Source organism: Nilaparvata lugens, chromosome 5, assembly GCF_014356525.2.
Source record: "Nilaparvata lugens isolate BPH chromosome 5, ASM1435652v1, whole genome shotgun sequence".
Taxonomy (NCBI): domain Eukaryota; kingdom Metazoa; phylum Arthropoda; class Insecta; order Hemiptera; family Delphacidae; genus Nilaparvata; species Nilaparvata lugens.
The window spans coordinates 30,212,429-30,228,511 of NC_052508.1; the positions used below are offsets into that span (position 1 = coordinate 30,212,429).

General features: G+C 33.7%; 1 protein-coding gene across 2 annotated transcripts in view; it reads left to right on the forward strand.

Annotated features, from left to right (window-relative positions):
- The first annotated feature begins 892 nt into the window (after positions 1–892).
- LOC111044434 (phospholipase A1) overlaps positions 893–16,083 on the forward strand; it is a 42,848-nt gene continuing 27,657 nt past the window's right edge. The window contains exons 1-3 of one of the 2 annotated variants that reach the window (XM_039428130.1): positions 893–1,047; positions 5,392–5,533; positions 6,538–6,683. In XM_039428130.1, coding sequence (XP_039284064.1) covers positions 1,002–1,047; positions 5,392–5,533; positions 6,538–6,683 — 334 coding nt within the window. In that variant the 5' untranslated portion in view covers positions 893–1,001. The remainder of the gene's footprint in view (positions 1,048–5,391; positions 5,534–6,537; positions 6,684–16,083) is intronic. The other variant, XM_039428128.1, reaches the window with a different exon arrangement.

Consider the following 16,083-nt stretch of genomic DNA (forward strand, 5'->3'; position numbering starts at 1 on the left):
GCTAGTTCAACAAATGACCTGAGGTAATATCGAGTTCAGAACCGAATTCTTATTTAATGTTCAAGTTATCCGAGAAGCTGTCGTTTATTATTTTCACCGTAGGTACTTACAATTTTCCATTTTGCAATGAATGTACTCTAAACTGTACATCCTGTGCAATTCCATCAAATATCTACGAATTCAATTTTTATTAGACTATTGTCAATTGCAGTACCATAGGCTAATTTACTTACGTTGAAAGACTTCAGAGTTTAATAATGGTGTTTTTGAAGCGTTTCTCATCAAATTACTTCTACGTCTGTCAAATACTCACAACATGCTTGGAAATGGATTTCGTCCTACAAAACAAAAATGGAACTAGGGATATTTATATCCATCTAATCAATATTTCCTGTGGTAAACGTAATACCGTACGAAAATTATCCAAATTCGTCTGGAATCCAAAAAATTATAAAATTTAAAAAAATATGCAAAATACTTTGAATAATTAATTTTTAAATATCTACCGTACACGACAGCCATCATTAGAAGCATATTCTGCTGTTATAGAATTATCTGAAACTTATTTAGAACCAGAATGTTAATTCCCAGTTATATTTATATAGGATTATAATTTGACAATTTTATTTCATATTTGTTAATTTTGAATATAAATGTCCATGATATCCATTGTTCAGTATAATGATTATACATCACTTATTACGGGCCTCCTAGTAAAACTTAACCAGCAATTGAATAACTTATTTACAATCATAGGCCTATCTATGTCTATACCGACAAGAAAGAATTGTGTTTAATTACCCATGACTAATACGACACTTAGTTAATCTATAGGTGACAGAGTATTATAATTCTAATGCTTGTTGAATTTAATCAGTTACTACAGTAAGTGCCTGCCAGAAAACATTGATTGAGGGTTGATAGGATCTGACTGAAACTATTTTCTTCAATACCATTCATAGTGTGCCCCACTGTCATAGGAGGCTCTTCCTTTTTCAAACATGACTCGTTCTTTTACCACACGGATAATGCTCCTTCTATTTCTTTGTAAGTTTTCATAGAAAAGTGTTCACAAAGACGGAAACAGGGTTTAATTCAGTTCAAGAATTCATTATGAATAAATAATCCATCTTTGCTATGAAATTTGTTCTATATGACCTTTATGTTCACCAGAAAGTGCACTCATCGTGTCTCTTCAATGTGATTAATGGTTGCTTCGGAAGAAGCTATTGAAGATATTGTAATATCAATGCAGAAATTCATTTCTTTATCATAACGAGTCTTGCAATGTACGACTTAAGTATAGTGCAAGTTGCTCCTTTGAAATAATTTGAAAAAATAGAGGCATATTGAAGTATGAACTATTGTAGAAGAGCTCGGTTAGTGCCAGCTTTACTACGGTATTACTCTTTCGGTCTTTTCAGCAGAATATCTTATAGCTGAAAAAATCATACATTTTTTGCATGTGCAACACAATATTGCTTCAGCTCTGCTTGCTTTGACATACTTATTTTACAAAACAATATTATTTATATTCATATTATTTTTAATTGGTATTATTACTTGGTATAGGTCTAAATTATGCGGTTAACTGGGAAAAAATTTAAAAAGTAAATTATTATTATTTTGCGTATGGCCCTACGACACAAATCTTTATGTTATCTAACATAAGTCACATATATAAACAATGAAGTCATCTTAGTCAGAAGTTTTAAAAAAATAATAAAAAGGTGGAACACAAATTAAACATAAAATTTTAAAAGTTATCAACATATATCTAGTCGGTTTAAATATGCCACTGCACCTGGTGTAGCTACCAGGAAGTCATCCAGCCTGCCCTCATAAGCTGTTCTTGTGCACTCTTCTACAATGTGTCTTATTGTTTGCACAGCGCCACACTCACAAAAAGCTGTTGGAGCCTTTCCCCACTTGTACAACGCATAGGCACATCTTCCATGCTGAGTTCGGATCCTGTTAAGAGCCGACCATAGTTTGCGAGGCAAATCAAAACCTGGTGGCTTTTCGGTGATACATGGGCTAAGATCGATTTGCCTTGCATGCCATTCTTGTTGCCAGGCGTCTGTTAAACTGAACCCACCATCCAGAGCATGTAATGCCGTTCTGGTGGGAGGCTTTCGAGACGCCAGGCGGATTTGATTGGCATGTTCTATATCCCCATGTATTGGCAAGTTTTGATTTTGCAGGATCTTATTGAACTCTCTTGTTAGCGCATTCATGCGTCGGAGGTTGGGGGGTGGAATGTGACTCAGCACCGGGAGCCACGATCTATAGGCGTCGATTTTATGACTCCAGCAACCATCCTCATTGAGTTATTCAACTGAGCATCAACCCTCCGCACATGTGAGCTATTCAGCCACACGGGCGCACAAAACTCAGCAGTTGAGAACACGAGACCCAGGGCTGAAGAGCGCAATGTAGAAGCTGAAGCTCCCCAAGAAGTTCCACAGAGCTTTTGAATGATATTGTTCCTAGACTTCAGCTACTCCGCCATTTTGGAAAGATGCTCCTTAAAAGAAAGCGTCCTGTCAAGTACTACGCCCAGGTATCTCGGTGCTTTGCAATGAGTGAGCCACTTGTCTTCAAATTGGATGCGAAGCTCCCTGTTTGCATCTTTGTTACTGAGATGGAAGCATGCTAACCTCGGTTTTACTGGCATTCGGTTGGAGGCGCCATCTGCGAAAATATTTTCCTAGTTTTTCCAAGTCAGCTGTGAGTCTTTTCCGTCTCCTCAAAAGTCCTGCTCTGAGTTGTTAACACACAATCATCAGCATAGCCATATTTTCTTAATATTGTCTCTGGCATGTCTGCAATGTACAGACTAAACAAGAGAGGGACAAGCACTGACTCTTGAGGCAGGCCGTTCCTGAGCTTTCTTTGTGTACTCATATCGAGCCCAGGATGACTTTGAAATGTCTGTCACTAAGCATATTTTTCAAGAGTCGAGCTGTCACTTTGCAGTTTATCACTTTGAGGAGCTTGTAAATCATTCTCTTTCTCCACACAGTATCATATGCTGCTGATAAATCGATAAGTGCAGCAGAGGTTTTTAGCTTGTTCTGGAATCCAGCTTCAATACATGTTGTGAGTGAGAGAACTTGTTCCACACAGCTTCTGTGAGGTCTGAATCCAGCTTGTTCGATTGGAATACTTTCAAGTACCTTCGGGCTGATCCTATTATAAATCAGCCTCTTCAATAGTTTGTATGTCACCGATAATAATGCAATTGATTTGCAGCTCTTGGGTGTGTTTGCAGGTTTTCCTGGCTTCAAGATTGCTATGATCTTTGATTGGGTATAATACCAGTTTGCATTATATCGTCAGTGAAGAATCCAGCCAACCAAAACTTTGCATACTTCCCACAATTTATTAGGAATTCCGGGTTAATGCTGTCGAACCCTGGTGCTTTTCTGGGGGCTATGGACTTCAGTGCCAGTTCAATTTCCTGTGAAGTGAAAGGATGGCTTAATTCGCTCTCTGTTGACTCTCTTTTCAGGCATTTCAGTTATCGTGTTATTTCAATTATATGTGCCTTGTCTATTCTTGCTTTGGATGCTGCTACCAAGTGAGATGCTATGGTATTCGCTGAAACATCTGTTTTTTGTCTCTTCATAAGTGCTCCACTCCCCAGCTTCCTCAGCAAAGTCCATGCCTGGCGGCTTGAGGTTTGGAAGTTCATGCTCTCAACCATCTCCACCCATTTCTCTTTCCTTGCTTCATCAAGACTGTGGAGTAGCTCATCAGCCACAATTTGGTCGCCAGTCTCCAAAAATGTTTAGTACAATTCATTGCTGTTTTGAGACCATCCCGGAATGTATTCTCGACTTTAGCAGCGCTTTCAACAGCTCCAATGAATCTGCCATAGTTTTTGCTTGTCGGCGGTATCCAACCTAGGCATTTATCCAGCTATTTCGAGAATCTCTCCCAATCTGCTTTCTTGAAATTCCATCTTGGTTGGGGTGTGGATCTAACAAGTGGGATTTGAATGCCTATCTCTATAATATATGAGAGCTGGGCAATGCTGACTGTGCGGGAAGTCACATAGAACCTTCCGGGTGGCTGGCAGTAGTTGGCCTTTGCTATCACTTGAAGTAAAACATAGATCTGGATTGTACTCTCGCTGCCACGCTGCTGATCTGAAAGTAAACCTATCTTTAGCATCAAATAGTAAATTCAGATTCTCATCTTGAGCCCATTCCACTACTGCTTCACCATTTCCGTCAGATGTCTTATATCTCCACTGTTCGTGGTGGCTATTGAAATCACCCACATAGACTGCAGGATGTGGTTGTATTGGAATCACTGCAGGTGGCCATATAATGCCTGATGGTTTGTAGATATTTGTCACTGTTATGCTTCCTATTTTGACTACAGCAGAATGGATATCGTTGTCTGATGAAGTGGAAATCAAGGTAGCATTATCCACATTGTCTCTCACATAAGTTGCGACATGATGGTATGTGGCACCAATCAAATCATAGCCAGGTATCATGGCTCTTTTCTTCAGTTGTTCTTCACTGTCACAGTGTGTTTCCTGGATTGCGACCAGATCAATGTTGTCTCGTTTTAAAATCTTTGGTAAATACTGGCTATTAGAATAGCTTATACTCTCTACATTTAAATGACAAATTCGGACAGAAGGCCAAGATTTCTAGTCGGGAAGTCCTTAAAAGGACTGTCCTTAAAAAGTAAATTATCTATTAGTATCCTTTTTCTGAAGAGGAAATGCACAACAAAATGGTGGAATGGATTCTTTTATTTTTCGTAATTTAGATTCAGATGGAACTACCAATAGCATTTTATAGCTCTACAGCAAATATTTCAGACACACGAGCTTTTTACTCCAATAAAAGCATGCAGTCAACTATTCAATTATTAGAAATACCTCATTTTTCTACTTACACACTTTCGAGTTTCATAAACTCATTGTCATTGTGCAGTTTTCATCATAAATATTATTCGAAATCAAATTCTTTTCCGCCATTACTTGAGTTATTCAGACACAATTAGATAACTTTACTATGACATGATAGCCTGAACATCTTGAAAATGGTGGTGTTAGGAATATTAGGAGTAGTTGATTAGTAATATGATTAGTTTGATATGATTCCGATAAAAGTAGATGAATCTTGGTTAAGACATTTGTGGATTGCAACCCAACGAACACACAGACACATTAATGTCGTCTATGTTCGTTCATTCCACGTATTCTGATTTTTTTAATAATTTTTAATAAATTTTTATATTATCACTGTGAATCTGTATACATATTATGTTCTGAATCTAACAATAGATATTACTTACCTATTAAAAATTTAATATATCTAATGGAATAAAGCTTGACTTGACTTGATCTGATATTGACTTTTCCAGATGGAATAAATGGAGAACACGACGAAGATCCGGCCAAGTTCAATGAGTGGCTGCACTCGCAAAATCTTGCAAATCCTGTTGAGGTATCAGAAGTGAGGGCTGCAATCCACACCTATGTCGTTGTCTTCACTCTTTTCTCTCCGTAAGCTGAGTATAGAAGCTTCAATCAAAATTAATCATAATAATTATTCAAAATCGTATTTATATAATATATTTGGTAATGCAATTTCAAATACTGGTAGAGTAATGTAAACAAAATATTCTCTGCTTTATGAAGAATATTTTTAATCTATTATTGCCCCGATATCAGATTTTGAATCAAACTAGATAATATTCATTAGTTTTACATTCAACAATAATAATCATTATGACACTTAGACACTAGGCACCAGTAACATATATGAAGCTATGCTTCCTTTAGTTATGGTATATGTTTTATTCGATTCAATTACAGTAAAAGTTGTCCAATATTGGAGTTTTTCCTATATAAAAAACAGGAATCTTTATGTATTGAGAAAATCCAATGGCCAATACTGTAAAAATAATATTCTATCTATACAATAGCAAACTCCTTTTAAGAACTTGACTACTGCTAAGCATTAAAATATATCAATTAATTTAATGAGAATATAGAGAAAATAAATGTGATGAATTTGGCGATGAAAATGTGACGATTTGAATTGATCCTCTCTTTTTCATCCTCATTCTAGATATCATGTATCCTCATTTTATATAGAATATCATGTAAATGTTATAATTTTTGTTAAAGAATTTTTAATTTATTATTTGGCTCATCAAGACATTTCATTCTTGACTTCTCATACTGTTTTTGGTGAGATGTAGTGATATTTATCCATAGTAATGAAGCAATAGAGTATTGTCTAATAATATCACGAATTCCGTTTGTATGACTCGAAGTTTGTGATGTTATTAGACAATATTCTAGTGTTCAATCACTTTTTTATCATTTGCAATTCTAGTCATTGAAATATGAAAATCAAATAAAAATATAAATTTTTGTTATACACTATATTTATAACAAATCTATCTCTACATCACTTTTGTCTTCATCCCTCAATATGTCTTTTTATAATTTATTATTGAGTCTATGATTTTATAACATGTCTCGTTCTTGTTGACCTACAGAAAATGCCGAGAGGGTAAAATAATTTCTATTGAAACGTCATTTGAAGAGCTGGAGACAATTTATCTCCGTGAGGCTCCCTGCAAATGTGTCACTCACGGTTGGTTGTCCAACGATAAATCACCTTCTGTTTCAGCAATAAAAGATGGTGAGTTGATTCTTGATTTTTTGTTAGGAAAAACAACTCTTCCTCTTGCTATTCGAATTCAATTATTGTTTTTCATAAATATTTCAAGCTTCATTTTACAACCACTTAATTCATTTTATTCATAGAGTTATATAGCACCTCATTCCCGGTTATGAATTCGATTCCCTCAACACATCATTAATAAAATTGCATCATCATGAAAGGATTCTATTTCAGAAATTCAATAATTATTCTATTAATATCAATAAAATGTGCAATTTTTTTCAAAATTCGTCAATTTAAATTATCAATCAACAACAACAACATTTTTCTAATTATTTTTCAATATTTGTTCCATTTAAAATTTCAATATGGTGTTGTTGAACCATTTATTTTTCCTCCTTTCGAAAATCATACACAATTTTCGAAAAAAGTAGTAGAAATAATAACACTTTCTACTATTTTTTCTGTGTTAACTCACTACTTGATTATTACTAGGAGCATGTTATCCCTAGTTACAGTTATAGGTCATGTGTAATAAATTTCATGTTGTTATATTGAATTTGAATCTATTTGGACAATCCGGAAAAAAATCGACTTTCAAAAATGTTAAGAGGTAAGAAATATCCCTTTACTAAATTAACACTATGTTTTGGAATAGGCCTATCAAAATTAATTTTTTCTACAACTGCGCGTAAAAAAAGAATTTACATACTCAATTCTCGTAAAACAGCTTATTTCTGAGGAGAATCTACTTTTTCGCTCGCTAACCATCCGCGCATGCGCAGTAAATTTTCTTTACACTCGCCAGAGCTTCTTTACGAGAAGAGTTTCTTTACGCTCGCCAATCAGCTGACGGTAAGCAGCTTTGTTTGTTTTTAAAGCTTCCCAGAGACTCTAATCAGAGTATAGGAATTGTCAAAAATTTATAATACATGCAGTATTACAAAAAAAGAAGAAAAAAATCACACAAAGGAACCCTCTCTACACACAAACTCTTCTGTGGTATAGAATACTCCAAGAATCAAAAAAATTTAATTCCTTCTCAAAAACATCGACATCTTCACAATTTTTCAAGTGAGTAGGAAGCTTTTTAATGAATGCAAGGCACATATATGTAGGTTTTTTCTCAAAAAGAGCTGTTCTGTGATACAGTGAAGCATAGTCTCCTCTATTTCTAGTATTGTATCCATGCGAATCAGCATTTCTAGTCATTGTCTTTCTTCTAACATGCATAATCACCTCATATATATAAATAGAGGTAACGGTTAGTATGCCTAATTTTTTAAAGTGTTTCCTACAGGACTCTAAAGGCATAATACCTTTGATCGCTCCAACAGCTTTTTTTGGAGCTTGAACACCCTCTCCAAATTCTGGCACGACCCACCCCACGCAATAATGGCATAGCGGATGTGTGACATTATGAGTGAGTGGTAGGCTGCCATTGTGAGTTTGGTATCATTCAATCTTCTTATTTGTCGGAGTGCAAAGATTCCAGATGCAATCCTCCCACAGAGCTGATCAGTATAGCAATCCCAAGAGAGATGCTGATCCAGAGCAACCCCTAGGAATTTCACGAAATGAGGCTGGTTAACATTTTTTTTTCATTTATCTCTATACATTAATAAGTTTATTTATCCTGGAATTATTTCTATGTGTAAATTGTAAAAAATGGGATTTTGGTTCATTAATTCCTAATTTGAGTTGAGAGAGGTACTGGGCTATGGCATTAATGTTCAAGAAAAAAATCATTCATTTTCATCTATTCACTGTTCAATTAATAAAATTAAATCCATTTTTAAAAATTTAGAAATAATCAAATACATGTTACATAAATGTCATAACACTCTGTATCATTATCAAAATTGCAAAAAACATCAGATCATCACAACAAAGTAATTTTAATACATACTTCAATCTATTCATACAGTTGGTCTTCCACTAAAAATCATTCATAATACAATATGTATCTGCATTTCATTATCATTCAATATAACATTTCAAATATAGTATTTCACATTTATGATTTATCATTCAGGGTTTCAAAGTTATTTATGTAGACAAATTTATAAATTTTATTTAAATTTTGTTCAAATAATTTATAAAAAGCAATTTATTCAATATTCTTAATCATCGTTTGTTGGATACTATAGTTTATTTCGACTTTAAATATTCTAAACACAAACTACATTTCATGACAAAACTTTACTATCAATCATTAAACAAGAAACCATTCAAAACATCAATAATATTTTGCTTCAAAGGCAAACAATATTCATAATTAATCATCATTTTGCATCTATGGCAATCAACATTATTAATCATTATTTTTGCATCTATGGCAATCATCAACATAAGTAATCAACACAAAAATATTATCTCATTACTGCCTCTCTAAGTCATAATCTCTGTTATTCCTTCTTTAGGCAATAATGGGTTTCCATCTCAAAAAACAATCACATACCAGCAAAATTCTAATCAACAAACCCCACTAAAAATTCTACATACACTCCAGCATCCATTTCAAACGATAATCAATCATATCAAAATTTATAGAACAAACAATTTTAAAAATTTTGAAAAAGATATCAATCACAAAAATCTTATTTCAATTATAATATAACAAAACGTTTTAAATTAAACCAATATTTTTTAAAATAATTTAAATTTAAAGACTGTATAATAAGTATAAACATTTCAAGATTATAATACAAAGAAGATCAAGATGAATAATGGGTAAATAAGTTCCCTAAAAAATACAAACAAGAGAAAAAGAAAACTGGGTAAATAAATTCCCTAAAACAATACAAAGAAGAGAAAGATTAATTAGAGCCTATCCTACATGTCAGTACTGAACTTTCATGAGGAAGTATATTTAATAAAATATACTACTATAGAATTTTTGTAAATTCCAAGTATGACACTAATTTGTTATAATTGTGAGCTATCACTCCCACAAAAACAACTGGTGAAGGAAAAAATGTGTTGACTATTGTGACTGGGTGGAAAGTTCCTAGATGTTTGTAAGGCAATGTGATAGCAGACTCTAGTATCGGACCACAAAACAAAAGTATGCAAAAGGTTTTACAAACATTTGTTGTTGCAGTCATAAGGTTTTTATATCGCAAACAAGTAGGTCAGATAATCGAGTCCAGCCGTATGTGGTTCACGCCCACACCTCTAAAAGAATCACACCTACTTGTCTACCAAAAATCCAAAGTATTGGACAGCAAAGAAAAAATAAAATGCAAAATGGGTTAAAAGCCCAGAAGAAAACTATAACCTAATTACATATGGCTTATGGCACAATATGCAATGAAAGATGAGAACATGGGACATAATTGCTCTGAAAAACCTAATTACCTAATATAATACCTGACAAAAAATAGACATGATTAAAATATGTAATACATGATGAAAAAATATACCGCAAGCAAACAATTATTTACACAACAATGGATAGATTTTAGAAAAGTTAAGTTTTATCAACAATTTAAAGATTAGGAAAATAAGCTACTATTTCAACTTCTAATATTATTTCAGAAAAAATACAAATTTAAATGACTATGGACAAGATTGGTTAAGATATGCTTCATAGAAGAAATTTACTGAATATTACACAAAGACAGGAAAGAATCGAAAATTGAAAAGATTAAGGGCCAAGAAAATAGGCTACAGGAAAGAAAAAAGACACAATTATGGACTCTTACCATACACTGTGTAGCGATTATGCTATTCTGAATCCCGGCATAACACAGGATTCCTAATCATTGTGTGTTGGGGAATACCCTTTCATCATGTGACTCACAGTCATCATCTTGTAAATAAGCAACTTGAAACAACCTTTGAATACTAATACATCAATGGAAACTTTGCGTTTTGTTTTCTTTAAGAACATGATTTTATTATTCATGGGTTCATTTGTTTCAAAAAGGCCGTTTTGCCTACAAAAGTTAGTCATGTTCACTTGAGAGTGCATAGCATACACCTTTTCAATGCTCAGTTGAAAGTTGAACTCATCAACTTGACTCAAAGCAACATTCATTTTGTTTACATTGTTCCTAACCTCCACAGAAACCTGTCTCATGTAATCATTCATTTTGTTTACAATCTTCCTAACTTTTGATGTAGTAATCTGATCCATAGAAACATTTGATTTGTTTACTGTTTTCCTAACCTTCAATGTAGCAATAGTACTTTCTTGATAGTTGACTTTCAGTGAAGACAACTCCCTACCTACTTCTTTATTCAATTCTACTGTCTCACTATGGTTGACTTTTTCAACAACAGTAACTAGGCCTACATTGTCAGAAACTTGAATGAGTGATCTTGTAACTTAACACTACTATCATCCTGCTTCAATTTGTTTTCATCTTTCAATGTTTCATGTGCATTTTTCAATAGAAGGTTTATACTAACCTGCTCTAGCCTAATGCTAGTACATTCTTGCTTCATATCATCAAACCTAGCATTTTGATTTTTAAACATTTGGTCTAACTTAGCATTTTGCTCATCAAATTTAGCATTTTGCTCATCAAATCTAGCATTTAACTCATCAAATCTAGCATTTTGATTTTTAAACATTTGGTCTAACTTAGCATCTTGCTTATCAAACAGTTGTGTTAAGGCAGCTATTAACTCATCATCAATTTTAATATTTTTCATATTGTATGCCATTTTGCTAGTCTGCACAGATAATATATTCATTAGGACTTGATCTCTCTTGAACCGACTTCCCACTCAGCAACAAACCATTCATAACCTATCAAGATATCTATCCTACTAATAATTTTTATAACCAGGGATTTCATAGTGTACCATTTGGGACATATTTATTTTGTAATTCGGTCCCACCACAGGGGTAACATTTGCCGTGCTACCAATTTTTCCTTAAACGGTTGGAATAGCATTTAACACCTATCAACCTAAGAATAGTTGTCGGCTCCAATAAAATAGATTCTTGATAAACTGTGAATGGATCTATTGCCTATGAATGAGAAATCCAGTTTTCAGAGCAAATTAACTTATAATCTCAGATGAAAATACACAAAATACAGAAAGAGAAAATATCTTAAGACTAATTATTTCAAGTAACTACGAACTAAAATACTTATCTAGTTTACAGTTGAAACATAGTGGCTATTGGCTTGACTACAGAAAAAACAAATTATCCACAAGATAGAACACTATAAACTGTTTAAAACTCAATTTAAAACATTAATAAATTCACTTAAACAGACAATAATTCAGAGCACAAAATTACACACACAACAGCCAGCCATGTTTTAGAGAAGAAGGAAGGGCTGAACAGGAAAAGCAAAGTTGAAAGTCACGAAACCAACGCCCTGTTCAATATCGATCTCCACAGACACGTCATCAAAAAAATTATAACTTATAAGTTTAGAATTCACATTCTACATCTGTTCTCAATAAAACTTTATTTTGAAAATGTTATTTTAAATTTTTATATATATATCGATTTAAATAAACCATTTATTTAGTAATTTGTTAACCCTGCCTCGGTTACACCATGGAACAATGCAACAAACATTTACGATAATAAATTCTCCGTCAAAAAATTTGTCCGTCTATTGATAACTCTGACATTTACTATAAAGTTCCATAGATCTCGAATTGAAGATTCGATTCCAATGTGAGAAGAAAAATGTAATATTACAAAATCCAATGGCCAATACTGTAAAAATAATATTCTATCTATACAATAGCAAACTCCTTTTAAGAACTTGACTACTGCTAAGCATTAAAATATATCAATTAATTTAATGAGAATATAGAGAAAATAAATGTGATGAATTTGGCGATGAAAATGTGACGATTTGAATTGATCCTCTCTTTTTCATCCTCATTCTAGATATTATGTATCCTCATTTTATATAGAATATCATGTAAATGTTATAATTTTTGTTAAAGAATTTTTAATTTATTATTTGGCTCATCAAGACATTCATTCTTGACTTCTCATACTGTTTTTGGTGAGATGTAGTGATATTTATCCATAGTAATGAAGCAATAGAGTATTGTCTAATAATATCACGAATTCCGTTTGTATGACTCGAAGTTTGTGATGTTATTAGACAATATTCTAGTGTTCAATCACTTTTTTATCATTTGCGATTCTAGTCATTGAAATATGAAAATCAAATAAAAATATAAATTTTTGTTATACACTATATTTATAACAAATCTATCTCTACATCACTTTTGTCTTCATCCCTCAATATGTCTTTTTATAATTTATTATTGAGTCTATGATTTTATAACATGTCTCGTTCTTGTTGACCTACAGAAAATGCCGAGAGGGTAAAATAATTTCTATTGAAACGTCATTTGAAGAGCTGGAGACAATTTATCTCCGTGAGGCTCCCTGCAAATGTGTCACTCACGGTTGGTTGTCCAACGATAAATCACCTTCTGTTTCAGCAATAAAAGATGGTGAGTTGATTCTTGATTTTTTGTTAGGAAAAACAACTCTTCCTCTTGCTATTCGAATTCAATTATTGTTTTTCATAAATATTTCAAGCTTCATTTTACAACCACTTAATTCATTTTATTCATAGAGTTATATAGCACCTCATTCCCGGTTATGAATTCGATTCCCTCAACACATCATTAATAAAATTTCTTTACACTCGCCAGAGCTTCTTTACGAGAAGAGTTTCTTTACGCTCGCCAATCAGCTGACGGTAAGCAGCTTTGTTTGTTTTTAAAGCTTCCCAGAGACTCTAATCAGAGTATAGGAATTGTCAAAAATTTATAATACATGCAGTATTACAAAAAAAGAAGAAAAAAATCACACAAAGGAACCCTCTCTACACACAAACTCTTCTGTGGTATAGAATACTCCAAGAATCAAAAAAATTTTAATTCCTTCTCAAAAACATCGACATCTTCACAATTTTTCAAGTGAGTAGGAAGCTTTTTAATAAATGCAAGGCCCATATATATGTAGGTTTTTTCTCAAAAAGAGCTGTTCTGTGATACAGTGAAGCATAGTCTCCTCTATTTCTAGTATTGTATCCATGCGAATCAGCATTTCTAGTCATTGTCTTTCTTCTAACATGCATAATCACCTCATATATATAAATAGAGGTAACGGTTAGTATGCCTAATTTTTTAAAGTGTTTCCTACAGGACTCTAAAGGCATAATACCTTTGATCGCTCCAACAGCTTTTTTTGGAGCTTGAACACCCTCTCCAAATTCTGGCACGACCCACCCCACGCAATAATGGCATAGCGGATGTGTGACATTATGAGTGAGTGGTAGGCTGCCATTGTGAGTTTGGTATCATTCAATCTTCTTATTTGTCGGAGTGCAAAGATTCCAGATGCAATCCTCCCACAGAGCTGATCAGTATAGCAATCCCAAGAGAGATGCTGATCCAGAGCAACCCCTAGGAATTTCACGAAATGAGGCTGGTTAACATTTTTTTTTCATTTATCTCTATACATTAATAAGTTTATTTATCCTGGAATTATTTCTATGTGTAAATTGTAAAAAATGGGATTTTGGTTCATTAATTCCTAATTTGAGTTGAGAGAGGTACTGGGCTATGGCATTAATGTTCAAGAAAGATTCTATTTCTAACACATCCTGAGAGCTGCAAATGTATGATGTGTCATCGGCATACATTAAAACTCTACCCTGGGATATAACTTTTGGCACATCATTTACATATAGCAAAAACAACAAAGGGCCAAGTATAGAACCCTGTGGTACCCCAGCCTTCACTGATACTCTATCCGATAAGTAATGAATTATCTTCCCTTTCTCTTCCCTTGTTATTTCCATAAACTGAGACCTATCCAGGAGATAGGACCTGAGCCATTCCAGTTCAACATCTCTCACACCCACCAACTCCAGCTTCCTTAACAAAATTGAATGGTCAACGCAATCGAAAGCTTTGCTTAGATCCAGAAAAATTCCAACAGCTTTCTCACCCTTATCCATTATATCAATTATATCCTCAAAAATGGATACAATTGCCGTCTTTGTGGATCTTTCTTTCTGCTCCTTGGCCAGAATTTGATTTTCAGCAAGATGTTCAACAAAGCGAAACATCATACACTTCTCAAAAACCTTACCAATAGAATTCCCAAGAGTAATAGGTCTGAAATTATTTGCAACGTTTCCCTCATCGCCTTTGTGAATGGGTACTACTTTTGACTCTTTTAATTTATCAGGGAATATACCGTACTTCAAAGATTCATTTACCAAATGGGTGAGTGGATCTAATAAGTATTCTTTACAAGACTTCAACACCATAGTAGATATCCCATCCAGACCAGTTGACTTTTTACCTTTTAGACTATTTAATATCTTATCCATCTCCTCTCTAGTAAAAGGAGCAGCTATGAATTTATTCACAATACTTGTTCTGTCATCATAGGAGTCAGAGAAAATGTTGTCATTTAATTGTACAGAGACATTATTCTTTATGCCAGCCTCCTGAAAAAATTTATTAAAATAATTCAAAACTTCAAAGCCTCCTCTCAAAACCGTTCCCTCTTCTGTTACAACTTCGTCTGTATAACAGTTCTCATTCCTCCGTTTCAACACACCCCTCTCTCCATTTATCACCCTCCAGACAGAGAGATTCAAATTGTTGGACTCCCGTAAAGAATCTGCTGTAAATTTACGCTTAGCCTTTCCAATTTCATTCGCATAAAACTTCTTCAATCTAATATACTCTCGTTGATGTGCATGGTCTCTACTTTGTATGAAGCGTCTAGAGGCAGCTCGTACATTATCTCACAACTGCAAGAGCTCATCATTAATCCATTTATTCTTGATATTTCCTCCACTTATTATAAATTTTTTAATTGGACAACAGACATTATAAAGGTGATTCAGAGTTTTTACAAAATTTGAATACTTTTTGTTGAGATAATTTCCATTATAAAGTTCCTGCCACTTTTGTTTTGATAAATGCATATTTAGACAAACCATGTTACAATCACTTACATCTCTCGAATTTTTTGAGATAACTCTATCCGGAGATACAGAATGATCACCCCTCATTTTAATAGATTGAAAAGTGTGGTCAGATAATTCAGAATTTTTTACTGCAACAAAACTATCCTCTATATTTGTTATAATATCATCTATTATAGTCTGAGAGTCTCTTGTGATTCTGGTAAATTCACCAACTTTTATTATCAGGTCGTTTTCAGCAAAAAGGTCTCTGAAAGCATCACTTAAAGGGTTTTTCACATGGAGATCAACATTAAAATCACCTGCAATTACTATCCTATTAAACTTTGATGTTAGGATTTGCAAAATTGTGTCCATTTTGTCATGGAAATCATTCCAATCTCCACTGGGCGATCCATATACTCCAGCAACAGCAATTTTCCCTTTTCCTTTTCCTATTTCTACAGCAGTGATTTCTAAATTCATTT